Consider the following 20,761-nt stretch of genomic DNA (forward strand, 5'->3'; position numbering starts at 1 on the left):
TGGGACAACATGTATTATCTTTGTTATTTCATTTGTATGGCACTAATCTTAAAACAGAGTTAATGTTTTTTCATTCTCTGTATCACTTATCTTAAACAAATACAATGACTGCTATTGTCTAAAACTGTAAATTACTACGCCCCGTTTATTTGTGGGAGCCAGATGAGTTTGTCTATACCTGGATACTCGCTACTCATCGACTGAAATTAATATTCTAACCAAAAGCTTGGTCACTCTGACCTGTCTCAAAATATGATATAGGATAGACCGTGCTACTCAACCGGCGGCCCGTGCCCCGTGGGCCGCATGGTCCGTCATGGTTATAGTTATACCAATTAAAACGCAACGCCTTGTTCAGTGCTCCTGGCTATTATCTCTGAATCTACGTCTCTGTCAATGGTTTTGATCAGACCGGCAATGTTCCGTCCTAATTTCAGACTTATCCAAGCATCTCGTTTGGAATATTAACACTTCTAAAGAAAGATCAGATGTGACAGCGCAAGGTAGTATTATGGAAGATTATACCTCCCGGTTTTGGGGGGGAAATGGAAGGTGGGGCTTTAGCGCCTTTATTTTGACAAACTCTGGCAGCATCAGTGTTAAGTTGAGAAGCCCTGTAGAGTCTAGGGTTGTGCGGCCCGCGGGCCAAATGCGCCCAAAATGTATACATAGTCATACATTTTGTATGCACACAATCAAACAAAATCATACCCTATTGCACTCAATGTAAATAATTTCTTACAGTGTAAAAGTAATTTACATTAATAACTTAATGCTTTCACTTAAAACAGTGTTATGACATAGGCGGCGGGTGCATAAGGCTTAGCCTTCCCAAAAATTATGCTGGGTATTTTTTTAAATATATATAATATATGTGCGCAGCATTATAGAAGGCTATTGTGTGTGTGTGTGTGTGTGTGTGTTGTCGCTGCCCCCTGGTGATCGCTGATCGGCAACTGGCCTAATCAGCATATGATTGAATGACTACTATTGGTGTCTGTAAACCTCGTCCTTCCAGTCGCTTTGTAGCAAAGAGTAGCGCGCGCTGGTTTGTTTTGGGAAACAGCAAAACGCAAAATGTATTTTTCAAGGCAAAGATAAAGTAGCCTAATTCAGAAGAAGAAGCTGTGAGTCGGCTGTCAGAACTCAGTGCCCGCACGGTTCACAGTTCACACCACTGCAGTCTGCAGCAACACTGACACGTTCAGCGGAGTGACTGCTGTCTCTGTGCCGTCTGTGAAGAGCCATGAGCCGCGACTCCCGGAGGGGCAGCAACACCGCCGGGTAATCTACACTGACTGACTCGAGACTTGAGAAAAAGACGTCCAAAAGTCGTTGTCTGTGTATAGGCTAATTCATTGGTAAAAGTATGCTAAATAACTCATTTTTAGACCATCTGGGAAAGAAATAAATAAATAAATAGAGTCCCCCCCCAACGCAATTCTATAGCCTACCCAAAGGTAAAACGCACCCGCCGCCTATGTGTTATGAATAGTCAAGATAAAGGAGTACAACACCCTAGGCTAATTTTGTAGTTTGTTTTCCACTTCAGGTCATAAACTATAGCAGGCTACATCACACTGAACTTATAGTACACAGGGAAGTTATGCAGCAGCAGTACACATTGTACCCATTTATGTATTCTGGTCCCTTTAATACCCATATATCGAGATGCTGTATATGGTGATATGGACATATTCTGCTTTTTAGTATTGGTTAACATAGTTACATCTCTGATACCTCTCTCTGTACTGCAGAGAGGGCCCCTGGCTTCCTGTCAGTTTCAACTGCCTTGCCATTACACGTCTATGCATCTACTTCCTGTCTCATACAACACAGGCAGCTGCTATGACATTTTCACATTAACCAACATAAATCCATCCAGTCTTCGCAGAAGGGTCGACTGCAGCGTGGGAAGGCCCCCGTCCCTGGCTGCCCTGGCTCTCAACACCAACAAACTTCATACCGGGCACTACACTCCCTTGTTTCCTTGACGATATGCATGCAGGTAACAGCGTTGATCGGTCGGATAGTTCCCGAGATTAGCAAAGGGCAGATATAACACACCCCCCCCACCCCCCTTCTCTTTTTGCAGAATCAAAAATGTTTGCCGTCCTGCGTTCCCTCCTCACAGTCTTTCTTTTTGGAGGAGGATTCCTGATGCTGCTCCTCATGTACTTTAAGTCAAACTCACTGCAGAAGTGCCACCCTGTCCCGGGTCACAAGAGCTACATGGTTGATGATCCTGCAAATAATCTAATCCTGATGTGGTTCTGGCCTGAAGAATATAAATTTGACGTGAGGGATTGCAAGCACTTTTTCAACATCAACAGCTGCCGCCTATCAGACAACAGGTCCCTGTATCACACTGCAGATGAAGTGTTAATATTTCATAAGGCCATTAAAGATGATTTATCTAACCTTCCCGCCTGGCCCAGACCTGGATTTCAAAGGTGGATATGGCTGAATTTGGACCTGCCAAGCAACACGCGTAAAATAAACGGCGCTGAAAATCTATTCAATTTGAGCTTGAATTTTAGGAAGGACGCAGACATCCCTGTGCACTGGAGGCTGACTGCCAGAAAAAACTCAACAGAGACATTTTTGCCACCCAAAAAGGAAAACCTGGTTTGCTGGATTATGGCTGAAAATGGCACCAATGGCACAGCATACAACTACTACAGTAAACTTGCACAACACATTGATGTCACCGTCTACAGTGAGGGTAGACTTCAAAGTAGCTACGACTTCAAACCGACAGACCATTTTTCAACCATCGGCAGCTGCAAATTCTTCCTCGCCTTTGAAGAGTCCATTTACAAAGACTACATCACAGAAAAGCTCAATGGCCCACTTGCAGCGGGAACCGTGCCGGTGGTCCTGGGCCCGTCCAGACAGAACTATGAGGATTTCATCCCCGGGGAATCCTTCATACACGTAAATGACTTTCCTGATGAGAAGTCCCTGGCTGAGTTCCTCTCGAGGTTGGACAAGGACAACCAGGCTTATATGCACTACTTTGAGTGGCGGCGGCACTACTATGCCCAGCGTCACCCCACTGAGAAGAGACTGAAGTACCTGAAGGCCGTCTGTTTGGCTTGCGACCACGTGAGCAGAAACAAGGTGTACAGAGCTATTCCCAATCTTTACAAATGGTATGGTATGTTGTGACAAATGTATTTCAGTCAGGGGAAATTTAATTAAAATATACATATATTTTTGTACATGAAATGAGCAATACATTTAGTTAGTTCACAAATATATACATGTTTTAATTCCATTTAAATTCATAACATTATAGCAGGCATCCCTATGATGGACACGATGGAATCATTGTCATTCCCTGATGAAGGCTTAACCACCGAAACGTTGGTTTTTTTGACACACACACACACACACACACACACACACACACACACACACACACACACACACACACACACACACACACACACACACACACACACACACACACACACACACACACACACACACACACACACACACACACACACACACACACACACACACACACACACACACCATTATTACAATAGAATAAAATGAATCTAAAACAAACTAGGGGGATTCTCATACAAGATAGAGGTTAGGAAGCTGGGAAGCCTGGCAAAACCATAACTTATTACTTTGATTGTGGCGCCACCTCGTGGTTTGTGGTATATTGTGTTTGCACTCTTAAGCTTAATTGATTCACAGTTGATAAAGGTAAAAGGGGTCATCCATATTAGATATGTACATTGTTTTTTTTCTTATTTAAAAAAGAATGTCTGTAATTCACTTAATTTACAACAACATGTTGGAAAAGTTTGAGAGCAAGAGTGTCTGTCCTGCTGTCTGTTTTGTTTGTCTGTTCACACTTGTCATTGTTTAACTGTTTTTAGTTTTTGTATTTTTTATGTATTGTATGTGGAACATTTACATTGCCTGTTATTTTTTCATTTTATTTAATGCGGTGGGTGTGTCTTGTTTGATTCCCTTTATTGCAATAGAGCTTGTTCCTTGTTGACAAGATTATATTAGCCTATTGAGAATGGAATTTAAAAAATAAATAAAAGTGACACGTTGTGAGCTTGTAGATTGGCTATTTTCAAATAAGTATGCATAGGGCTGAAGTGGTTAATACAAGTTTTGTAATAATGATCAAAATCTAGGCCTACAAAGCAACTAGTATAACTAAAGTTTAAAAATAATTGTAGTGGAGTAAAAAGTACAATATTTACTAATTAAAACGTAAAAGTATTAGTAAATTGGAAACACTCCAGTAAAGTAAAAATAAATCCTAAAAAGTGCACTTAAGTGCAGTACTTGAGTAAATCTCACTTTACACTATTGGGGTCAGGCTCATCCCTATATGTTCTCTGGGTTCTATGTTCCCTGCTTACCAAAGGGGGTTAGGGTTATGGTTGTAAGTGGCTTGTAAGCAGGGAACATAGAACCTGCATTCAGGGAGCTTCATTTTACATACCGGTAATTCTTACATAGTTTTGGGCCAGTTTAGAAGCCCCTTCCCTCACCACTTTGTCATTACTGTAGCCTTTAGGAAGTCACACCTGCGCTGGGCGTGACAAGTGCGCACCAGCCTACCGCACGCATCCTGCAGTGTTCATCGCAGAACCACAGACATGCAGATATAGCCACAGGCAGGGAACTACCCATAGATCCGAAGTCCCGTTAATCCGAACATGCACTGCTCCCGTGCTTGCGGTTAGGTTTAGGTTTGCTCCCGTGCTTGCGGTTAGGTTTAGGTTAGGGTTAGAGATAGGGATAGTAATTTCGGAACAATGAACCTTCTGACTAATGACACGACACCCACAGGTATACAACCATAGAGACACAACATGAACCATAACCTCACAAACACACAGGTTTCTAACAGGGCCATAGACACAACACGAACCACAAACGCAGGTTGAGATACAGGGCCCTATTTTTTTCAGTTCCTTACCCCTTATCCCTAAACTTCTTTGCCTTTTTTGAGGGTTGTGTTTGAGGGTTTGTGTAAACAACAAACATTGTCCTAACAAAAACATTGAATGCCATGGACAATGAATTGCCAGCTTTGAGGGTTTGCGTAAACACAAACATTGAAGACGAAGGTGAGGACACAAATTCTGATTGGCCGGAATGAGATGATGGGAGATGTGAAATTGTGATTGTCGGAATGAGACGATGTATGATGACGTTTATATATATAAAAAAGCTAAGAGGTTTAGGGATAAGGTCAGAATAGAGCGCTAAGGGCTCCATTTTCATCAGTGCTAAACCCCTTATTCCTAAACTTCTTTGCCTTTAACTATTTTGAAAAACTTTTTGAACGTGTCAGCTAGTTGAACTATTCAAAAATGTTTTTTTGTAGGGATAAGGGGTTTAGCATGGACAAAAATAGAGCCTATGGCAAGCCAGGAAGAGGAAAGGAGTGGTTGGCAGTGGCAGATCAGTGATTGGCAGAGATGTAGATTTCCGCAAAAAAAAAAATTCAGTTCAGTTTCTTTTACATGGATGGCCATAGAAATGTTACTTTTCCTCATTCGGCTTTTGTGATTTTCGTTTTTTATACAAAAGTTCATGACAGCAAAGTAAAAGCTTATTCGAATATCCTTGATTCAAACGGCATGGAAAATATATCTTTCCCAGTTTCAGCATTCCCGTCAATAAAGCGAGCCATAAACTTCCCATTTCACATTTAAGTTCACATTGAACAGAGCGTTTGTCACTTGGAAGCCCGGAGCCCTGCTGTGGGGAAAGTGAGGGCTAGACAGACAGACAGACACAGATGAATCACTTTGCTAGAGTGACCATGACGGTCATTGACGGAGCTTGTAATCAGTGACTTTTCCAAGCCATTACATACTACTTCGCCTCAAGCTGCGGTAGATAAACGGAGCTGCACCACTCAGTTCACACGGGTGTGATTTTCTGCATTGAGTGCATTCCAGCATGGAGGAAACGTAAAGGACCCAAATGAACGAGCCAACTTAAGACATGTTGCATGACATGGATTGCAGCTTACGATGCAAAGAAATAATGTTCAACAAAATATCCAAGCACAGCGGTGTTTGTTCACAGCATTTTAACTACCAGATAACAGTGGGTACCCATCAGCTGATAGAATGGGATTTACACAGGAATGCACAGTCAATCAACCACTGCAGAGTGGGCTGTCACAGCTCCTCTGACTGGGCCATAGCCACAATAAAACAGTTTAAGCTTCCTTGCCAAGCAAACACATAGCTGGTAGAGCTTTATCTCCTCTTGTGCTCAATGAACACTGTCCTTTGAAAATCCAGTAATGCTATAATAGCCATAATATGATGGATTATACATACACCCACAAGTAAAATAATCAATGATTCAATACCATTACCGTCACGTAGAAAAATACTCAGTTACAAGTAAAGGTTCTGTATTCACATTTTACTTGAGTAAAAGTATTTGGCATCCCTCTTGAGACCTTGCGTCCTCATATGCGGACATTCGTTTTTTGCTTTTGTGCACCATGATCCATTTGTAACTGTGTGTGTGAGCAGAGCACGGACGTATCGTGGCAATACCACTGGATGGCACTGTTGAGCAGGCAAAGTCACTGCATGGGTTGGTTCAGGACCCAGAAAGATTGGGACTAGGAGCCTTGGTCATCAAACGTCTGTCTGAAACCCTGCACCGTGGTACGAAAGTGCACCGTGATCGGTTCTTCACAACCGTATCAGCTTTGGATCACATGCTGGAGAAGCAGGTATACCTGACTGGCACAGTGATGAAGAACCGGGTCACCAAAGCAATGGAGAAGCTACGTACCAAGTGACTGACTAGCCTGTCCCCCCTCCGCTCCTCCCCTCCATGGTAGAAATTTATATTTTGAGCTAAAACATTTTTGGGAAACACTGATTTAGAGTAGGCCTATTGTGTGTTTCTAATTGAAAAGGTTAACAGCTAAAGTTACCCAACAGCTGCCATTTTTCAATTCTCACCAAAACGTGCTCCAGTGACATGCAAACTACAGTCCCAATCACCTCATGTTTGTCTACATGAAGTTGTTTGAAAAAACTGAACAATAGAAACAAATATTTACATGCACAGTCATCCCATGGAACCATGCATGCAAATATTAATTAGTGGGAATTGCCTAGAAGTCAGGCCAACTCATTTTAAAGAATATAAAAAGTTGTTTTCACTGCAGGGCGTAAATGGTGAATTTATATAGCGCCTTTATCCAAGGCGCTTTACAGAGATTGTGCATTACATTCACACACCGTGACGGCGGAAACCATGCAAGGTACCAACCTGCACATCGAGAGCAATTAGGTGTTCAGTGTCTTGCTCAAGGACACTTCGACAATAACTCTGGGGGAGCCTGGGTTCGAACTGGGAACCTTGCGGTTTACATCCGGTCACTCTACCCTTGAGCCATTGCTGCCCCACAGTGATGAGATGAGCAATATCGTTTTCGTTTGTTCTAGGGTCAGTATATTGTCTGGTACCAATATTGAGGCGCAGGGCCAATAAGGCAATCATGGAAGGAGGTAGGGCCATCATTCTTCATTCACCATTCTTTTGGTGAAGAATTAGCCTACTTTATTGAATAAAGGAAATATTTACAGAATACATCACACAATAAAGCTAAAATTCAAGTTGACAGAACAGACAGAATTTTTTGTGTCCGCCTACCCAAAATGATATTCCTAAAGAAAATCGTTTTCTTTTCTCTTTTTTATTTGGGGGGGGGGGGGGGGGGGAGGAGTCTGTTCCGTCAGCTTGTTTTGCGTCATTGTGGTGTCTACGTGGACCTACCACGGGTCACTAACAAAGTCAGAAAGATAAGGATGTGGCTGGCAGGGCACTGTGTCAGACACACGGAACTAGAGGCAAGCACACCGACACTATGGGAGCAAGAAGCAAACCACCTATGTAGATGCACTATGGCTTGACAGCTTTAAATACAGAATATGTGTATGAATAGAGAAGATTAAGCGTTGCGTGGTCCGCAAGTTATCAGTAACTGCAAACAGGTGCTCGTTGGAGAGGGAACACTAATTATAGGTAAATATATCTACATTTATTTGGGTGAACTAAATGCTATGCACCCTTTCAGCCCTGTATTTGTATGACGTGACGTCACTGCCGTGGCATCACTCTGCTATCCGTCGTCGTGGCAACAGTGTTCTTAACCGTATGGAATCTATGTCATGTATCGTATGGCTTCAGATGACTGATCCCCATGGCCCCCGTGTTGACCCAACGTGTCATAGACAAGTTCTATTTTTAAACACTAGTTATACTAGTTTGGCCAGTGCTTTCAACTGACCATTTATATCCTGGGTTGGAACAGAAAGAGCAGACTGTGTACTGCTTTCGGTAGCTGGAGGCTTGTATTACAGTGCACTTTTCATTTAAGGAATTGCAGCATAAAACAAATTACAAAGGTGAGCTAGAGTGTTATTTTAAAAAATGTTGAAAAAAAATACATGATAGAATGTAATAATTTATGGATGTGATATATATTTTGTTTACTGTGTATTGTTAAGTAGTCTACTGCAGATTACAGTAGCCTACATCCTAACTTTGACGGGTTAGGTTGTTATGAGGAGTGTTAGGAGTCAGGTCTGGGAAAGAAAATATTTGCTTTTATTAAGAGAGTAACACACACACACACACACACACACACACACACACAATATTGCAACATGCACGCTCTTAAGATTTCATTTTTGAATTTATCAAGCTTATCTTATTAAACCCATTGTGAAACAAACTGCTGTCAACTAACTTGTTCATTTTGCTCAACAGGAGAAAGATGCCATTTTTAAACAAGCCTTCACATCTTCAGATGATAATGGCTTTAGGAGTGGGGTGCACAATAATAGCATTTTTCATTTACTTTGAGGAGAAATCTCATGCATGCACTTCTGAAATGCATGAAATCAGTGACATTCTGCCATTGGAGGTCCACACCAAGCCGATTGTCATTGTGTGGACTCCGCCACTCGGTGTAAAGTTTGATTTCAGGGACTGTATGACCTACTTTAACATAGATAGCTGTGAGTTGACATATGACAAATCTCTATACAATAAAGCAGATGCCATCATTATCTATCATAAGCACATTCAATGGAACTTGGAAAACCTTCCAAAAGCACGGCCCCATTTCCAAAAATGGATTTGGTATAATGTAGAGTCACCGACTCATACAGTAAAAATACCAGGTCTGAAAAATCAGTTCAATCTGACACTGAGCTACAGACGAGATGCTGACATCACAGCAAGGTATGAGCTAACAAAGAAAACCGTGACAGATGATTTTGTCTTGCCAAAGAAAGACAAGGTGGTCTGTTGGATTGTGTCCAACGGGGTTTCAGCCGGGGTAGGTGCCAGGAAAAAATACTTTAATGAATTCAGTAAGTACATCAATGTCCACATCTTTGGTGAGGCTTACTCAAGACGGCTGAGCTTGGAGGAATATTACCCAACCATCGCTAGTTGCAAGTTTTACCTTGCATTTGAAAACTCCATTCACAGAGACTACATCACAGAAAAGGTGAACGGACCTTTGGCAGTGGGAACGGTGCCAGTCGTTCTGGGCCCACCAAGAGAGAATTACGAAGAGTTCTTCCCACCCGACTCTTTCATTCATATCAATGACTTCCCAGATGCCAGAACACTGGCAGAGTTTTTGATTCAGCTGGACAAGGATGATACAAAGTACATGCAGTACTTCAACTGGAGAAAGTTCCTCAAAGCTACACCTCATCTTCTCTCAACGCAGAACGAGTTCACGCAACCCATTTGTCTAGCCTGTGATCACATTTCACGGGACAATGGTTACAGTATTGTACATAATCTCAATGACTGGTTCTTTTCATACTGACTGGTGATGATGATGAATATTACAGGTCCTGTGATATTTGAGTGTGTTAAAGTTAAAGCTCTGTATTTTGAGATTATAGTGTGTTGTCAGTAACAGTGATATCCTGTCTCTCCAGCCCTTCAATAAATGTATAATATATTTGCAGGTGAGTTGCCAAGTGTGTACACTCAATGCATGTAATTCACTTTATAAGACTTTTGGGTTTATTTTCCATGTGTCTATTTCAGAAATAGCTAGAATATTCACTCTAGAAGCCAACCCAAAAGGTTTCATAATTTCAGTCTGCTTGAGGTGTATTGCAGCTTTAAACAAAATAGCAGACAGTGGCACTGGTACATATCTGAACTCGTCTTATCCTCCTAGAGTGCGTGTCAACCACATAGCCGACACTGGCATGGCCCTTCTCAGCTTCAATGATGTTTTTCATACCAATCATTGCATAGAAGCATCATGGTTTTGTTATGCGTACACACCCATGGTAGCCTACTGTGCTCACAAATCAAAACAAACGCACGTGCGTACACGCAGTCAAGTTGTCTACCAATGTTAACCATCTCAAACCCTCACTCTAACCTAACCTCCCACGGGGAAGCACACCTAAACATAACCTAAGAGTGTTTAATTATTTCGTTTTATGAAGGTTTACATTTTATACTGTGAATTAATTGCACTAGCAAAGTGTAACATGCAGTGAGGACGGAACGTTTGTTCTACCCCATGGGTTCTCTGGGGTCCTAATATAAGGAGTGCAGCTTCCGGTTCCCCATGGAAAGAAAAGCAACACGTCAAATCTTTTCATTGCTCTGTCTTTATCCCTGTTAATTCAGGTTCAGTTGTTAATGAGGTACTCAGCAGGCCTGAGACCCGTAACAGAGGCTTGTCATGTCAGCTGTCACTCAACTCAATGAAGGCTAATGGAAGACGATTTGGGCTGTAAAACAATCTGCCCATTTTGACCTATTTAGTTCTATCTTGCAAATATTTGATGCTGCTGCTTTAGATTCTACCAGCATATAAACACAGCAGAGGCCCTATGCAGCAGACTATGAATGGGCCTTTTGCACCATGACACAGTACGTGCCCTCTTGCCCGAGGGTATAAATGCATGTATACTCGCCATGAGAAAACGTTTTATGCCTTATCCAGGGCCGGTTCTAGGCATAAGCAATATAAGCGGTCACTTGGGGCCACAACCACAAAGGGGGCCACATACTAGTCGTTTTATGTCCAATGTATTGGCATTTAAGTACATAAAGTTAACATAAAATAAATAAATAATAACGTTCATTTTCAGGATTCCAATTCAGAAATAGCAACATTTTTTATTATTTTTATTATTCAAAATAATTGCAGATCTACGAGCTCAAAACGCATCGCAGTTTGAGCTGTAGATCAGCTATTGTTTTACTATATGTTTGTGGCCCCAAATCTGCCTAAAAACTAGTTATTATTTTAATATGCAATAAAATTAAGATCTCACAACAGACATAACAGAATAATTTGATGCCACATGCAGTTGAATGCAAGTTGCAAATTGCAAAAGGCCCACAGGTGAAGTGGTTTGCCATTGATTGCAGTTGGTTGATTGAATGATTGGCAATAGGCTAGCACAGTAAAGATGATAATAATCTAATATGTGTGTAGTTCTTTATAGATTTTTTCTTTATCCAATTTTGTCACCGCTAAACCCTTTATCCCTAAACTTCTTTGCCTTTTTTTTTTTTTACTATTTTGCATAACATTTTTTAATAGTTAAAATGGCCAGTCTACAAGCTCACAACGTGTCAATGTAGATTGGCTAGTTGAACTATTCAAAAAGGTTTATCAAAATAGTAAAAAAGACAAAGTAGTTTAGGGAGAAGGGGTTTAGTTTAGGGATAAGGGGTTTAGGGATAAGGGGTTTAGTTTAGGGATAAGGGGTTTAGCGGTGAGGAAAATGGAGCCCCTAGTCCCTTAACTTTGATCTCAAAGTGCACATCAATCACAATAAAAGCATTGGAGATGTTATTAAGTTTCTCTGTGTTAACGAGTTGGGGCTCCGTGGAACAAAAGAAACCTTACGTGACCACACTCACCACAGCGATGCTGATGATGATCATGATGACATTGCTTCTGGTCTTTTTTGTATTTATTATTTGAGTACACCTTAGCGAAGGATAAGAAGCTAGCTGCTAAGAGCATGAATAACAATGCTACAGTACATACACATCTAAGGGTATTCAAAATGAAGCCAGCATGGTTCTTGCAGAGATCCAGACAAAATATTCAAAAGCTGACTCTGCAGGATTATTTGTACTGTATATATTGTACTTTTACTCACACTATTTATTTGAAAACTTTAGTTACTAGTTACTTTGTAGATTTTGATTATTATTACAAAACATACATTACCCACTTTAGCCCTATATACATTTTGGGCATTTGAAAATAGCCAATCTACAACCTAACCATGTGTCACGATGCGACGGATTGTGAGCTTGTAGATTTGTTATTTTCAAAAGATTATTATACATCTGGAAAGGGGACATTCTGCACAATGAGTACTTTTACTTTTGGTAGGCCTACTGTAAGTACATTTTTAAGCAAATACTTTTGTATTTTTTCTTATGTACATTTTGAATTCCACACTTTTAGTTCTAACAGAATATGTATATGTTGCAGTATTGCTACTTTTACTTAAAGCTGCTATAAGCAATAATATGGGGTCAAAGTGAGGTTTGGGGCTACCATAGAGGTCCTTGAAGGGCTTCCAGCTATACAGATACTGATAACCCCACCATCACCCCCTCTCAGTCTCTCAAAAGATCCTTGCTCAGCATCCTTGACAGGGCCATTTCAGAGATGGAAAACAGATTCTCAAAGAAGAATTTAGACCTAATGACAGCCATATCAAGCCTTGTACCCTATTCTGAGAGATTTCTATAGACTCCACCTTGTTGGAGCCTTTGCATGCTCTTACTGGAACTGGAACAGACTACGCAACTCTGAAAAGGGAACTCATTGTTGCAAAGCCAATGTTGGCCAAGTTATCTTGTCCAAACGAAACAGACCTGGCCACTGTGTCTAAACACATGAAGACATACGAGAAAGCATTTCCTGTGTTGCACAAGTTGTCCCAAGCCCGGGTAAATGCAGAGGGTAGTGGCAGGAAGGGCAATTGGGTTAGCATACTGTTAGTCAAAGAGAAGATAGATGAACTGATGATGATAGCATATAGTTTTCTATGCATTTTGGTGGTTTGACACCCCAAATTCTGTCTGCCCACCTTAGTGGGGCTGGCTAAATCCGGCCCTGAGTGGAAGGCACGTGCCAACCGTGAGTACACCACACATATTATCTATTGTTCGGTTTCTGGAGACTTTCCATGTCAAGCTGATTCTTGTGGCACTTAGAACTACACACCAGGCCCGGATCACTGGCATGGCGGTCCGGGCACCTGTAGCCTGGCAGTGTGTCCGGGGTTCGAGTCCCGATCCCGGCGGCCTTTGCTGCATGTCACTCCCCATCTCTCCCAATGTTCTGTCTTAAAAAAATGAGCTAAATCCTTGACAAAGTGTTCAATGAGACCCGTACACTCGGCCTATGCCCTAGGTACCAGGGTCAACTCACATAAGTTACCCGAACCTAAAGGTCTATGTACGTGACCTGCCTCGTCTAGAGGTTATAGAATCTTGCCATACCCTGCTCTACGCATTTTATCATCTACTCAGGCTTGATTCAGTATTCAGATATACATAATATTTTTGATTTGATCTACCGCTGAATCTGTAGTGTTGAAAATGTCTCTACAAACATACTGCCTCTGTGATGACTGAGAGCTACTTGCTAAATGACCAGCAGAACAAGATCTACCCACCAAAAATGATATTATCCCATTGCTGAAAATAGTTTAAAAATCTACCTGTGGGGGCTTTGGAGTGTGTCTGTGTGTGTGTAAGTGCGTGCGTACACCTTAGACAGGCCAGAGTGCATGTCAAATATGAACACAAAAATTGGTGTCCCCAAGTTTTTATGCATAGGGTTAGGTTTAACATTAGACATCTATCCATTAGGTTAGATCAGTTATAGTGTGTGTGCGTGAGTGTATGCATGCATGCATGAATTGCATTATGCACCCTCTTTGAATATGCCACTCACTTTGAATAAAGATTTTAATAACGTACGTTTGCAAGACTGGAATGCTGTGTTATTCTGAATGTTGCAGACAACACAACACCCATGTAATGGAATATTAATATTTGCATAGTTTCAATTCATGTGTCCTTCATTTCCTTCAATGCCGCTTTCTTGTTCTTCCATTTTGGATGACTGATGAATGTTGGTTTTTGCCGAATGTTAAGATGCAAGGCTGCTGCGGTTAAACTAACAATCCAGATGTTATGGTGGTATACACTTTCAGCATGTGGCGTTCGTAATTTGTCGAAAACAAAGTATTGCATTGTGGGTTTGAGGCAGGCCCTTTTTGATGTAAATCAATCAAGTCACCTTAATTCAAGTGGCATATGCCACTTGAACTATTTTTTTTTTAATTTAAATTATTTATATTTTAGGCCAGGGGAATGTCATGTGGTCTACCTGCACAGCCTTTGTGATGGTTGTGTGTGAGTGTGGTTGCCGCAGTGTCTTACATATGCCCCTCCCACTAATATTGCCAGCCAATTACAATTTCAAGTCACACGTTAGATCATGTGTAAGTAATTCGGAGGGGATTTAACCCCCAAAATTCATGTTTTTGCGACAAACGGTAAAGGGCCCCAGCACGAAAAGCTACTATACGGCCTGTTTTGAAGCCGAATATACAAAAGATATTTTGACACTACTTTTCTTTCACTTAAAGGAGGAAACTGATGACAAAAAGATACAAAAAGAGAGAACTATGACTCATTTCGACTTCATGTTGACATATCCGTGGTGCAGTAGATCATATCATACATGGAGATGCGGTCCGGTCCCATTTAGACCTGAAGACATTTCTGCAAATGTCAGTTTTCTGAAAAGCCTATGTTTCTATGTCAGTCATTCTTAAAGTTTTTCATGTAAAGGACCCCAAAAATATATGTAATTGAAAATATGAAAATATGTTGTTCCAGGGACCCCCCATGAAGCAAAGATTGAGTAAAAAACCTACCAGACCTACAAGCTCGTAGCGTGGCACTCGGTGCCTCGTTATGAGCTTGTAGATCTGCTATTTTTCAATAGCTAAAGTATAACATGCATCTTATAACACCAATATACTACAGTACTATGCTGCATGAATAAACATACAATTTGATAGCATACAGTAGAATAGATAAACCAGGTTTTATGGTTTTTCAATCCCCACACGTGTGCGTGCGTGTATGTATAAGTGTTGCAACACTTAAAATGTAGAATATGAAATTTTAACGGTAATATCGTATATCGTATCGATATCGCAATATTTGGCATAAATACAGAGATTTGAAATACGGAAGTTTACGGAATGTATTGTAGTCGATAGGGCTCGAGTGAATACATAACCACGTGACCGGGCTGTTTTCTGCCCCCTCAATGTCGCAACTCTGTCTATGGCTCTGTTGTAATCCAAACGTACTAGTGTGTGGGAATAGGGATAGGGTGGCCTGGCTGGGTGTATGACTTGACTACCGCGGCCTGAATGATTCAGCCCTGCAGCCCTGCTGTGAGATATGATCTGGACAACAGATGTCAATTTGAAGTTGAGGATAACATTGACCACTTCTGTGTTTTAGTCATACTTCTCTTTTTCTTTTGTAATCTTTTTTGTCATCAGACGGACAGCTTGGTCATATACGTACTTCTCTCTTTGTTGACGTTATGTTAACTCATCCTCCTGCCGTTAACCCAGTGGTGGAAAGTAAATAAGTACATTTACTCAGATACTGTACTTAAGTACAATTTTGAGGTATTTGTACTTTACTTGACTTTATTCAAATTTCCAATACATTTACATCTACTCCACTACATCTCAGAGCCAACATTTGTACTTTTACTCCACAATTATTTGAAAACTTTAGTTACTAGTTACTTTGGAGATTTACATTTTGATTAGAAAAACATACATTACTGTAACCACTTCAACCCTATATACATTTCGACCATTTGAAAATAGCTGATCTACAAGCTCACGATGCGTCGCGATGCATTGTGTGCGACCTCTCTTTTCTATTCAAATTAGTAGACTAGTAGAAAGGTCGCAATTTTGAAGAAATGCAATGTGTGGTTGCCGCAGTCAATAGGCCCCTCCCACTAATTTAGCCAGCCAATTACAATGTCACGTCACCCCTGGGTCATGCATAACTACTTCGGAGGAGATTTATCTCCCAAAAATCATGTTTTTGCGACAAACGGTTACATTTCTCGCATTTGCAGCGCCCCCCTAAAATAACTGGTTACTTATTACTTAATTTTTTCCTTGATATTTGTACTCATTTGAATTAAATTAACACTAAGACTTGTACTGTGTATGAATCCATAACTACATGCTAAATTAAAACCACACCTGGGCTCAAATTCATAATAAGAAAATCTTTGAACAACTTCTGTTTGTTTATTAAATCAGTTAAGCTCCAAACAAAGTGCAAGGGCTGACATATATGCCAGTGCATTTCAATGCAATCCAAAAATATGCACATTAGCATAAGAAGTTTGTCATAGTCACCCAGTCACAATTTCAACCTGAGTGACAGTAGGACTGAAATGTTATGTTGCTATAGTTCAGTGTTTCCCAACCTGTGTGTCGCGGCACTTTAGTGTGCCGTTTGATGTGTCCAGGTGTGCCGCCTGATTTGACCAAAAGTAACACTCAAGGCCTATTCATAGTCTGGATTTTCGGTGATGAGGTGACCACCGCTCCGGTGGTGAGCTGACCACCGGAGCTGAAATAACGTTGCGCGGTGGTGAGTAAAAACAGAGAGAAGGGCTGGAGCGGTGGCGGTGGTTTGCTCACCGCGGCTCGTGACGTCATGTTGTAGTTCGGTGGTCACCTAACCACCGAAAATCCAGACTATGTGAGCCTTAACCCTCCCCCGAAAGCAATAGCTATACTGACCTGCAGGCTTCCTATTGCGTCGTGGTTGTTGTCACACGTCTAATTAGACAAGCGACAACAACAACGATGGAACAATAGACTCTAAAGACCATAGGAACGTTAATGCTAATGTAAGTCTTTGTGTACATGGGGCCATCACCTGTACTCGCCTGGCAACTTTACTGTTTAAATGGGGCACAGACTAGCTTGGCACTCACATTGTACAGCTACTACAAGATGGAACCAGCAGCCAAAAAGAGATGTATCCAGAAGACGCTACATTTTGCTCCCTCCAGAAAGACACCACCAGAACCCGACAGCAGCACACACAGCGCCGCCGGGTCACCTCCATCTGACGACGGCGGCACAGCCAGCAGCCCCTCACCGCCGGGGGGAACAACAACAATGGCGACTACTACTAACACAACGCCTAAAAAGAAAGCCACTGCCAGACTTTAACGTGATGACTACATGAAGTTTGGCTTCACGTTTACTGGGGATACAACTAACCCGATTCCGCTGTGCATCGTTTGTGGATTCAAGCTTGCAAACAGCGCCATGGTTCACAGTAAGCTGAAGCGTCACCTTGATACCACTCATGTTGAACTCGCTACAAAGGACAAAAACTTTTTCGTGAGTTTGAAAGAAAAAAAGACACAGCGAAGCAGGCAAGTCTCTTGATACGGTTACTGCCCATAGATCCAAAGTCCCGTTAGTCCGAACATGCACTGCTCCCGTGCTTGCGGTTAGGTTTAGGTTTGCTCCCGTGCTTGCGGTTAGGTTTAGGTTAGGGTTAGAGATAGGGATAGTAATTTCGGAACAATGAACCTTCTGACTAATGACAGTACCACAACTTCTGAAAAAGGTTTGGAATTAAGCTACCAAATCGCAGAGATGTTGGCAAGGCCACATACATTGCATTAAAATTTTTTGGGGGTGTGTGGGCTTGGTGCCACCAGATGCTGCAAAGGAATTAGCAAATGTGCCACTCTCAAATAACACAATTGGCCGACGCATTGAAGACATGTCTGCAGACATCGAGAGTTTTGTCATAAACAAACTCTCTCTAGTCTATAGTCACTCTTTACACTCTTTACATAAAAAAAACGAAGTTTTATGCAAACAAAACAGCCTGCATGGTTGTGGGTCATTCTATGCAAAACTGTGTTGCATTTGGATATGTTACACGGCCTGCACCCATCTTTGTATAGTTTGTGTTTGTGTTTACACAGATGCTGAACAGGTTAAAAAAAGGTTGTTTTAAAATGGATTCCCCTTTGACATCAGTTGAAAAGGTGGACAGTAATCTATCATGAGTAGAAAAGGGTAGGACAAAATAAGGAAGGTCCTGACAGACAAAACACAGTGCTATTCAGAGAGCTGTGAGTGGAGGAGATTACTCACTTATTTGTCTGACATGAAGCCGTCACAAAGGAAGCCATTTGTTGCTGGTCATGTCACAGTCGAGCACAGACTTTGCCTCTTGTCTAGGTCTTGTCATGTTTCCATTCTAGTTTTCATGGTTCCATGTTCATGTTCATTCCCCAGGTGTATCTCATGTGTAATCAACCCTCATGTGTACTGCATATTAGTTTGTGATTGTGACGTTTTCTCTTTTATTTTGTATTCAATAAAATGTGAACTCTGCCCGCCTTTGCTGTTCTGCATTTGGGGCCTCCGTTTTGTGCATGTGGGTCCTCACCCTCAGCTTGTGACAGATATTCATGGGGATTTTAATAGCAATTTAGCCTTTGATGTACTGTGTAGACCACCAGGGCTTGGTCCGCTCCTTTTTGCCCCAAATTATTTCCCCATCTTTTTGCCAAATGTTCGCCACAGAATAGAGACACGTAGAGTCCAACCACTCCGCCTTCCTCAGTGAGTCACGCCCTGCTCACAACACAACATGTCGTGATGCGAGGCAATAAGTTGGATTGTTTTGGCTCCGTGGTTAAGCATAACTACAGTAGCATAATTATTTTCATATCTGAGAGATCATTGAAGGTAGGGTAAGTATTTTATTTATATTTTGTTAAAATTAAAAGTGTTTTGTTAAAAGTTTAACGCACCATATTATGATAGTAAATGCTATAGAATGTTTGTTTAGTAACAGGACCTGGGTCTCTCCATCTGTCCAGCTATTCAATACAGACAATTAATTTGCAGGTGGGTTGCCATTTTCAGCCAATCGGGAGAGTGTTATCTGCTTCAATTTTTGTTTCAGTTAAAATTTTGTCTGCTCATTTATTTGTGTCATCACTTCCAATTTCACTTGTTCAAGCCTTATCCTGTCTGAGTTCTCTCTCCTGATTGGATCAATTTGGTATCCCAACCTGAAAATGCATGTTCTGGTTATGAAAAAGCTGGTAGAGATAAGGAGACTCCCGTTACTGAATAAACACTTTGTGTTTACAAATCAGAATAAAGAGCTATTTAATACTACAAAATAATATCACCCTACCTTGAACTGGAATTTGATATTGCTTACACACAGTGTTTCACATCTTACTAACTTACTAAAGTGTTTTTTTCTCTGGCTGGCTTTCTTTCTCCCTCTCTCTTCTGCTGATGTGAGTAATGTGGGTTAGCCCACATGATGTGACTACTGTGTTATTGGTCTTAACTTTCTGGTTGTGCCTCCTCTTTTCACTACTCTGGAAAAGCAACGGGTGCGTACAAAGAAAGGCATTTCACAGGTGAGCAACTGACTTCATCATTGAAGTGATTATAGTTCATTGCTTATTTAATTGTATTATTATTATTTCTAATGAATTTAGAATGATCAGAGATGTCAGCTGGATTCTGTTGGGACAACATGTATTATCCTTGTTATTTCATTTGTATGGCACTAATCTTAAAACAGAGTTAATGTTTTTTCATTCTCTGTATCACTTATCTTAAACAAATACAATGACTGCTATAGTCTAAAACTGTAAATTACTACGCCCGTTTATTTGTGGGAGCCAGATGAGTTTGTCTATACCTGGATACTCGCTACTCATCGACTGAAATTAATATTCTAACCAAAAGCTTGGTCACTCTGACCCGTCTCAAAATATGATATAGGATAGACCGTGCTACTCAACCGGCGGCCCGTGCCCCGTATGGTCCGTCATGGTTATAGTTATACCAATTAAAACGCAACGCCTTGTTCAGTGCTCCTGGCTATTATCTCTGAATCTACGTCTCTGTCCATGGTTTTGATCAGACCGGCAATGTTCCGTCCTAATTTCTGACTTATCCAAGCATCTCGTTTGGAATATTAACACTTCTAAAGAAAGATCAGATGTGACAGCGCAAGGTAGTATTATGGAAGATTATACCTCCCGGTTTTGGGGGGGAAATGGAAGGTGGGGCTTTAGCGCCTTTATTTTGACAAACTCTGGCAGCATCAGTGTTAAGTTGAGAAGCCCTGTAGAGTCTAGGGTTGTGCGGCCCGCGGGCCAAATGCGCCCAAAATGTATACATAGTCATACATTTTGTATGCACACAATCAAACAAAATCATACCCTATTGCACTCAATGTAAATAATTTCTTACAGTGTAAAAGTAATTTACATTAATAACTTAATGCTTTAACTTAAAACAGTGATATGAATAGTCAAGATAAAGGAGTACAACACCCTAGGCTAATTTTGTGGTTTGTTTTCCACTTCTGCTTTTTAGTATTGGTTAACATACAGTTACATCTCTGATACCTCTCTCTGTACTGCAGAGAGGGCCCCTGGCTTCCTGTCAGTTTCAACTGCCTTGCCATTACACGTCTATGCATCAACTTCCTGTCTCATACAACACAGGCAGCTGCTATGACATTTTCACATTAACCAACATAAATCCATCCAGTCTTCGCA

General features: G+C 41.2%; 2 protein-coding genes across 2 annotated transcripts; both read left to right on the top strand.

The window, feature by feature from the left end:
- Positions 1 to 1,954: 1,954 nt before the first annotated feature.
- Positions 1,955 to 6,823, top strand: LOC308334578 (4-galactosyl-N-acetylglucosaminide 3-alpha-L-fucosyltransferase 9-like; the record flags this gene model as incomplete). The annotated part of the gene is made up of 3 exons (XM_080791378.1): positions 1,955 to 2,008; positions 2,096 to 3,160; positions 6,549 to 6,823. The coding sequence occupies exons 1-3, from the start codon at positions 1,999 to 2,001 to the stop codon at positions 6,821 to 6,823; spliced, it is 1,350 nt and encodes a 449-aa protein (XP_080647504.1). The 5' UTR covers positions 1,955 to 1,998.
- Positions 6,824 to 7,899: 1,076 nt separating this feature from the next.
- LOC308334413 (4-galactosyl-N-acetylglucosaminide 3-alpha-L-fucosyltransferase 9-like) lies at positions 7,900 to 9,998 on the top strand. The gene is made up of 2 exons (XM_080791147.1): positions 7,900 to 8,058; positions 8,806 to 9,998. The coding sequence occupies exon 2, from the start codon at positions 8,813 to 8,815 to the stop codon at positions 9,881 to 9,883; it is 1,071 nt and encodes a 356-aa protein (XP_080647273.1). The 5' UTR covers positions 7,900 to 8,058; positions 8,806 to 8,812; the 3' UTR covers positions 9,884 to 9,998.
- The last annotated feature ends 10,763 nt before the right edge of the window (positions 9,999 to 20,761 follow it).

The sequence above is a fragment of the Protomyctophum bolini genome, assembly GCF_963924005.1.
Source record: "Protomyctophum bolini genome assembly, chromosome: 19".
Taxonomy (NCBI): domain Eukaryota; kingdom Metazoa; phylum Chordata; class Actinopteri; order Myctophiformes; family Myctophidae; genus Protomyctophum; species Protomyctophum bolini.

What these genes read in the sequence shown, in the direction of transcription:
- LOC308334413 (XM_080791147.1), top strand. Translation starts at nt 8,813, where the DNA reads ATGCCATTTTTAAACAAGCCTTCACATCTTCAGATGATAATGGCTTTA.